The following is an 8,833-nucleotide window of genomic DNA, read 5'->3' as shown; positions in this document are numbered from 1 at the left end:
AGCGACGATGAGAGGAGCACGGTGGAGTCGGTGGCTATGTTTGGGGGGTCTCTGTTTGTCTCTCTGCGTCGCGGCATGTTGAGTGCATGGTCTCCTCTCGTCCGCCTGCGGCCTGCCGACGAGGGCGGTAGCCGATGGGGTGGTGCGCGCCATACGGAGGCCGAAAATGGGCGGGTATTTTTGGCATGTTTATTTGCAACCGTTGGATCTGCCTCTCTCTCAAATCCGACGGTTATACGTATGTATGCAGTTATGCATGCAAGAGTGGTTGCAAGCTTGACTAGACTTGACTGTGTGATTGACGGTGCGAGTGAGTGTCACCTCGAGTTTGTTCTTATGTTCATGCTCCAGTTCAAGCTAGAAAAAGATGATGTTTTAATAGTATGGGATGCCAGTTGTCAGCACTCCCAAACTAGAGATTATCTGCAGCTCCCAAACCAGAGATGATAATCTGTTTGGCTGCCCTGTAGTCATAGCCGTCGTAGCTGTTTGAACTGTTGCAGCTGCAATCGATAGAGATAAAATACTTTAGAAGTCATAGCTCCACCCGAATTAAAGCTACAGCAAACCAGAGCGAACATGCATATCTACCATTTCTGAGGGTAGAAGACGATGACGTTTGAGCTTCACAAGGGTAGTTCTACTGTGTTGTCAGAAAAAAAGAAAACAAAAAAGGGAAAAGCGCAGTTCTACTGGGCTTGAAAGACTCACAACACGTTATGACCCACTGGATAGAAGCCCACTATCAGTCAACAAGGGAACATTCTCACACCTTCCTCCGCACAAGCCACCGACACCAGGGCCCCACCCCCTCAGCGCCCGCGCCAACAGCGTCAACTTCAACACCAGCTCCACCTGCTGCACCTCCGCTCCCGACTCCCTCCGCCCACACGGATCCCGAAAACCCTAACCCTAGACATCGCCCCGCCGCCGCCATGGACCCCGCCGGCGACCCGGCGTTCCACCGCAACGAGGCTATCTCCGCGGTCCAGGACGTAGACCAGTACTACGGAGACGACGACGACTTCGACGACCTATACAACGACGTCAACGTCGGGGACGGCTTCCTCCACGCCTCCCACCAGGCGCCACCACCGCGGCCTCCGACTCAGCAGGCCCCACCGCCGCAGCAGCTCCATCCTCCGCCACAGCAGCAGCCCCCTCCGCCACCACAGCAGCAGCCGCCGGCCCACACCCTCCCACCGCCGCCGCCGCATGTCCCGCCGCCGCCGCAGCAGGTACGCATCCCGGGGGTGGCCGTCCCTGCTCCTGGCATACCTCCAGGTCAGACCAACCTCCATCCGCCGCCTCAGCCGCTAGCCGCGCCCGCGCCGCCGCCAGCTCAGCACCACCAGATTCAGCAAGGCGACGGGTTCCACCGATCTGGAGGGAACTTCGCCGGCGGCCCCATCGTGGTCGGGAATGGTGGCGCTGCTGGCGGGGGTGACGGCCCTGGCGGCACGACGCTGTTCGTGGGGGAACTCCACTGGTGGACGACGGACGCGGATCTGGAATCTGAGCTTATCAAGTATGGTTCGGTCAAGGAGGTGAGGTTCTTTGACGAGAAGGCCAGCGGCAAGTCCAAGGGCTACTGCCAGGTCGATTTCTATGACCCTGGCGCAGCTGCTGCCTGCAAGGAGGCCATGAACGGGCACACATTTAATGGACGTCCATGTGTTGTGGCATTCGCCACACCCAACAGCGTTCGCCGCATGGGCGAGGCGCAGGTGAAGAACCAGCAGGCTATGGCTGCACAGACATCGAATATGCAGCCCAAGGGTGGCAGAGGGGGCGGTGGTGCCGCAGGGCCACAGGTGGGCGGTAATTATGGTGGTGGGCGTGGAGGAGCTGTTGGATCTGGTGCCGGTGGTGGAGCAGGCGGAGGTGGTGGAAATTGGGGAAGAGGTGGCGGAGGCATGGGGAACAGAGGCCCTGTTGGTAACATGAGGAACAGGATGGGCCCAGCTGGCGGCGGCCGCGGGATAATGGGGAATGGGGGGATGGTTGCACCGCCGCCACCAATGATGCCACCGGGTGGAATGCTGGGGCAGGGCTTTGATCCTGCTGGTTATGGCGCTATGGGAAGGATGGGTGGTGGGTTTGGCGGTTTTCCTGGTGGACCAGGGGCTATGCCATTCCCTGGGCTGATGCAGCCATTTCCGCCGGTTGTCGCTCCACATGTTAACCCAGCTTTCTTTGGTCGGGCTGGGATGGGTGCCGGTGGAATGTGGCCTGATCCCAACATGGGAGCCTGGGGTGGGGAGGAACAGTCCAGTTACGGGGATGATGCAGCTTCTGATCAGCAGTATGGAGAAGGGGGGAGCCATGGGAAAGAGAGGCCACCAGAGAGGGAGTGGTCTGGTGTGCCAGAGAGGAGGCGTGAAAGGGAGAAGGATGCGCCCCCTGCACAGGAGTGGCCAGAGAGGAGGCACCGAGATGAGCGTGACATGGACCGTGAGAGGAATCGTGACTATGACAGAGACAGGGAAAGAGACCGTGACCGGGAAAGAGACCGAGATCGAGATAGGGAGAGGGAGAGGGAGAGGGACAGAGATAGGGAGAGGGAGAGACACAAGGATGACAGAGATCGCTATGGCGATAATCACAGGCACAGGGATCGTGATTCAGAACGTAATGAGGACTGGGACAGAGGGAGGTCATCTGGGATACGCAGCAGGTCAAGGGAGGCTGACCACTCTAAGCGCAGGCGGATGACACCTCAGTAGTCATAGCTAGTGAGATACTAATGTAGAGGCAAAATGGCACATGTTTATCCAGACCTGAGTCTTACTTGCACACTGGCATGGTTGAAAGCTAGCATCTTCTTACTGCTTCTGGCTGTGGTGGTTCTAATATTTTGTGTCTCTGGCGATGTGTTGTAGCAAGAATGTGAGATGTAAGTGAAGCCTAATCTGATCCCATGTTTATTTTTCAACTGTAACCCTCTTTTTTCAATGTACTGTTGGTAGTCATGTGCTGGTAACAACATGTAACATTATTTTTTTGTACCATTACACTTCTTGTAACTTGTTATGTACACAAAGTTGTTTGTTTTCTCCCTGTTGTGATCTTTTGTAGCTACATGGCATTGTTCAAGGCAAGAATTGTACCATAGATTCCTTGTCATGTGCCACGGAATGTAAAATTTTGTTGCTATAGCTCAGATTTCTTCCTTGCAATCTTCTTTGTTTTCAATATGTATTTAGGATAAATGAATTTGTAAAGACGACTTCGATGTACATTGCATTTCCTTGTAAGAAGCACTGGTTTCGTCTATTTTAGCTTTGTAAACATTATTTATTGGAACAGGGAGCAATGCATTTAACGTTTACTCATATAAAGGATGCTATGTCGAATTAACACATTATTTCAAATCTCTGCTGGACAATGCAGTTTATGTTTTTCTTCCTCAATGTGACTGAGTATGTTCTCGTACGGTTGTGCAGCTTTAATATTATATAGAATAGCATCTGTAAACCATTTACACAGTTTAAACTTTAAAGAAGAAGAAAGATGAATCATTCAAGCACCTGATGTACTAAGCATAGTTGCTTGTGCCCAAAAAAAACGATTCTTGAAAAATAGAAGCTCAAAGATTAGATAAATGCTTTAGTTGAAATATTTTCTACAATGTATTGAACTGGCAGTATGAGTATGGCCTTGAAAATGAGGGATGGTTCGTTCTATAAGAAAGTATGGTTAGTCGAAATATCTGGTACAATTCGTTTCTGCCAGTCTACTGGCCGCTCTATAATGTTTATCTTTTCCACTAAACATGTTTAACTGACTTGTATTTTCACATAAGTAGGACTAGGGTGTTGAGGATTTTTTTTTGTTTATGTCGGTGGCTACCTAGGGGGGGGGGATCAAAGTACCTAGATAGATTGTGGATAATCATAAGTATCTTATTTTTCTTGCTCCAAAAATTATCGTCAATCAATGTAGCATGATATCTTTCGTCACTTGCAATTTGGTGCCCTACCAGACATGATCATGTTTGTGTTGGTAATATCACTTTGTTGCCCCTTCGAACTAGCAGAGCATATCCATGGTCCCATTTTCAACGCACTCTAAATTTATTCTATTCTTGCATTGAGGTTATGTTAGTCTTCTCCCAGTTCTAATGGCTTAGCTGTTAGCTTTTTCTTGCATTCAGCTTGACCACATTAACTTTTCCTGGTGAACTCATGTAAATACTGACAGATGATGATATTTTTAAAAATTTGGTTTCCATTAATAAGGGCTGCATTCTGTTACTTGACTGGTGCCTTTTTTTTTGTAAAAAACCCTGCCAATAGTTGAACGCATATGTTGTGTGACTTCTTTCTCTGAAACTAACCTGTATTTTGCCATGGCACCACCACTCCACGTGAATCTTGGCTGTCTGGGAATATATATCCTTTTTTTTTAAAAAAAAGGACAGATATTCTTGTTTCTTAAAAAAAGGATAGATAGTCCATGAGCTGCTGAGGTTTGGAGCTTTTTTACATGTAAGATTAACATGCTAGGCTAGGGTGCTTTGATTTGTTTTTCGAGGAGGGTGCATTGAAGTTTCCGAGAATCATAGAAGTAGTATGGTTATGGGGCCAATGCCATATTCCTTGCTATAACTTTTTGGATAATATCTGGAGTGCTCTTGCTATTATGAGTTCTTGCATTTCCCATCCTGAGTTATTTTCAATCACGTGAAGCCATAGGGTATGCTTTGGTGTGGCTTTTGCCAACTGGACTAATGTTTTCCTCTGATTTGCAGGAATGTTTGGTTGGAACCTGTTCAGCTGTGCGGAGATGGACTTCCCTGGATGATAGCTGCTGCCTCTTATTGTGCGCCGTGTTAAATGTCTGCGTTTCCCAAAGATACAAATGATCTATTTAGTGTGTAATTCAGGACCGATGCTTTTGCATCCTTGTTGTTGTTGTTAAAGACACCAGTATTTCTGCCCTAGCCTTGTAGGGCGATGATAAACTGGTCTGTATTATGACTGTCCTATGTTCATCCTTCCTCTGTTGTAACGGAGAAATGTGTTTTGACATTCTTGAGGTTTATCCTTCCTGAGATAGCTGACAGGCAGACATAGCTGCTTCCTTGCTAAATGTTTTGTGGTTGAGAAGAGTCCAGGGGACCAGCTGTAACGCTCCACCTGTGTTAAGAACAGTGTAGCATATATATTAAATTTTGTTGCCTTATCAGGTTTTAGTCGCCGGCGTTATTTTTTTTTATGTTGCATTACAGTATCAATTTCATCGACCATGCGTCGGAGGAAACATATCTGATTGTTTCAATGATAAGAAATATTCTTAATCTTTAGTTCTTTACCATCAACATTTTTCTTTCTGTTATCTGTGCCACTACGCCTCCTCCCTGCAAAGCTCATTCACATTTCCATTCCCGGCTATCACGTGTCTTTCTCATTCCCCCTCCCACAAAGCCTATTCTCATTCCCACGTGCATCCCACGTCTAGCTAAAATTAAATTAAAAAAGGAACAATTGGATCTATACCATTAAAAGATCCAAACTTTAGATATATACTATGGACCACACATGTCATTGACTCATGTGGACCCACATGTAAGTGAGATAGTAATGGTATGGATCCAAAGTGGTGATCTTTTAATGGTATAGATCCAAATTTCCCATTAAAAAAACAGGCTCCAAGGAGATTCGAACATGCGACCTCTCAAATAAATGTGTTTGTAGCTACCACTACACCACATGTGTGTTTATGTCTACATCTATTATAGTAAAAACATATAATACATCTCTCCCGAAGCCCACCTGCTACCCTTGCACAATGTGTAGTAGTAGATAAGTATCACTGAGATTATTAAATTATATTTTTGGATTGAGGGAGTAGTATTTAAAGAAGAGTCTTGCATGCAATTTCTTTTGTTTGAATAATGTTTTCAACTTAAATACTTTTTTTTGCATGTGTAACATTTATTCTTCATAATATTTTTCCATGGATCTAACTTATAAATCATTTTCATAAACCAATGCCAAAGATGAATCCATGTTTCTTACTTGGAAACCCCGAACAAACACCACTAGCACGAGGCGCTCGCGTTGGCGTCGCTCACCGCCGACGAGAAGAAACTTGGCGACTGTCAGTTCGAACTCTGGAAGCAGTCCTACATGGCCCATGCGCCGCTGTGTACGGCAAGCTCCGACGCAGCCGCCGCTTGGACGTGGTCCAGAGCGGCTGCACCGCGCTGTCCATCGTCAAACATGGGGACCTCATGGTCGTCGCCAATGTCGACGACTCTCGGGTTGTTCTGGGCATCACAACCTACGACGACGCCATCACGCCGTCTAGCTCATCATCCACCTGAAGCCTAACCTGCCACGTAAATCGCTACTGACCGACCATGAATTCTTGTGCACTGGAATGATGACCATTGTTGTTGTTGTGTGAGTGTCCTCGAACAAGATGTATGTAGAGGAGTAGCACATCCGGTGGTGCAACGACCAGGTGTACTACCTCGCTGATGAGCCCGGGGTGCACTTCATTTGGCAGCCCAGCCAAGAGTGATCGGTACTCACCATATCACGCGCGTTCGACGACTATTATATCAAGGATTGTGGCGTCATCTCGACACCGGAGGTGAGCAGAGGTGGACCGACAACAATGACCACTCGCCATCGTCGGGGTACCTGTCGGTGTTTTGGGTCCGACCGCACACCCGGGGTTGCCCCTCAAGGTGTTTTTAGGAGTAGGACGGTGTCGACAACTGTAGCAAAATGGTTCGTGCCGATTGCACGAGGAACAGTGGACAAGGTTTACAGGTTCGGGCCGCTTAGAGATGCGTAACACCCTACGTCCTGGTGAGTATGCTTGGTGAATGTGTACAAGAGAGTTCTCTAGATTGAGAATGTAGAGAATTGACGTGGGTGGCTAAGTAATAGGGTCGATCGTCCTGAAGGGGTGCCCCCTAGGCCTTATATACTCGACCGTGGGGCAATACAAGTGAATATGATAACAACGAGTAGCTAAAAGATAGTGAACTGCTTGAGTTTATCTCCATGTAATCCTGCCGACTTATCCTCGCATGGCTCCGCTGCATGGGGGCTCCAGCGCGGGAAAGTCGGATCTCTGTTGCGATCACTCGCTCGACGTTGTGGGCCATCCAGGTTTGCATCAATCTGGCCTCATGTCGCTCTGCTTTGCTGGTCGTCTCTCCCCAGGCCCACGAAAGAATGACCTTACGATTTATTGGGCCCTTGGGCCTTTCGTGAGGTCTTTTACTCTTTTAGTGGACCCGGGGGATATCCATCCCCCACAAGCCCCCGATCTTTGGGTTAATTTAGAGGTAATCAGCCCAAAGATCCCAGGTCCAGCTTGCAGGTGATTTGAAGAAAATCACTTCATGTTGTCTTCTTCTGCTTTGATCACTCGTAGACCGAAGCTTAGTTTCGTGCTTGTGCTTTAGAGGTCGGCATTACAATTTGTAGGATTCTAAACTTCATTGGGTGCACCGGAGGTGCACCCAATGGGTGTAGCCCCCGAGCTTCGAGTAGATTTTAGAAAATAATCTGCTCGAAGGTCTTCCTCAGAAATTATTTCCATTTGTACTCCTGTGTTCTGGTTGAGGGCCAGCCTTGTCTTTAATCTTGTCCCATGCCTTAGAAATCGGCATTATCTTGGCCTGGAATGATAATCCATGGGGTGCACCGGAGGTGCACCCAATGGGTGTAGCCCCCGACCTTCAAATGGATTTTTAAGGATAATCCATTCGAAGGTCTTCCTTTCGTGCCCCTTTGCTGAAAAATATCCTTTTCGTTTGTAGAAATTGGCATGAAGTTATCTGCATTATGCTTTGGAGGTCAGCATTATGTCATCAATATTTTGCTTTGGAGGTCAGCATATGTTTTGTCTTTAGCAGCCGAGTTCGCAATCAATCCATATCTTGCTAGGTAATGCAATTTATTTGCTCTGCGACTGATTGGACGTTTGATGGACGTTCTTTGTCTAGTCTTCACATCGCTTCTGTCGGTCATACTTTGTACTTCACTGGCTATATTTGGCTTTCCTCTGATCCTTACTGATATCTCATTTTTGTCTTGAGGTATTCACTGTGTGCCCTGCACAGATGTGACCGTTTTGAAAAATATACTGATAATTCCTGGGCGTCCCCCCCAATGGGTGTGGGCAAGGGACGGCTTGGTACGCTGAGTATTTTAGCCGGCTGCTTCTGAGTAGTAATGTGATGTGACGGCGAGTGTAATCATATCCTCCGCGCTGTTGACTGGAGTCCCAATGGGTGTAGTGTTGCGTGAAACGGCGTCAGCCGCCTGACGCGTCTTCAGACGGGTTGAAGTGCTTATTGAATGCTTTGCGACTGTTCAGTGACCGCGGTTGGAGGTGAGCGGTTGCCTTCTTCTTCTATAAATAGTGCCTTTGCCTCTCTGGTTATTTCACATCTCTTGTTGTTCTCCGCTGCTTGCTTTCTTCCTCTCCTTGCATTTCCACCATGGGCAAGAACAACAAACGCAAGCGCGAGCCGTCTCCTCCGTCAGAGGACTTTGGCGACTCGGAATACTCAGAGGAGGAGTTCTCCTCTGAGTCCGAGGGGTCTCCGGCTCCCGTCTCTCCCCCAGCGTCGTCCGATGACTCGGACGACTCTCAGGGGATTGCCGCGGAGGTCTGGACTTACATCCGGGCCGTCGAGCGCTCCGGGCTCGAGGGCTCGGATGAGTCGGAGTACTCCTCGGATGAGGAGGACTCGGACGGCGGCGGTGAGGACGAAGACGACGACGACGACGGCGACGACGACGACGATGGCGACGGTGACGGCAGCGGCGGCGGCAGGGGCAGCGGCGGCGGCAAGGACGAC

The 8,833-nt window shown here is 48.7% G+C and overlaps 1 protein-coding gene across 1 annotated transcript; it reads left to right on the top strand.

Annotated features, from left to right (window-relative positions):
• The first annotated feature begins 629 nt into the window (after window positions 1–629).
• On the top strand, window positions 630–5,187 carry LOC103641426 (cleavage and polyadenylation specificity factor subunit 6). The gene is made up of 2 exons (XM_008664777.3): window positions 630–2,896; window positions 4,754–5,187. The coding sequence occupies exon 1, from the start codon at window positions 720–722 to the stop codon at window positions 2,724–2,726; it is 2,007 nt and encodes a 668-aa protein (XP_008662999.1). The 5' UTR covers window positions 630–719; the 3' UTR covers window positions 2,727–2,896; window positions 4,754–5,187.
• Window positions 5,188–8,833: the final 3,646 nt, after the last annotated feature.

This window comes from Zea mays, chromosome 1 (genome assembly GCF_902167145.1).
Source record: "Zea mays cultivar B73 chromosome 1, Zm-B73-REFERENCE-NAM-5.0, whole genome shotgun sequence".
In the NCBI taxonomy this organism is placed as follows: Eukaryota; Viridiplantae; Streptophyta; class Magnoliopsida; order Poales; family Poaceae; genus Zea; species Zea mays.
This window is presented reverse-complemented; position numbering and strand designations above follow the sequence as displayed.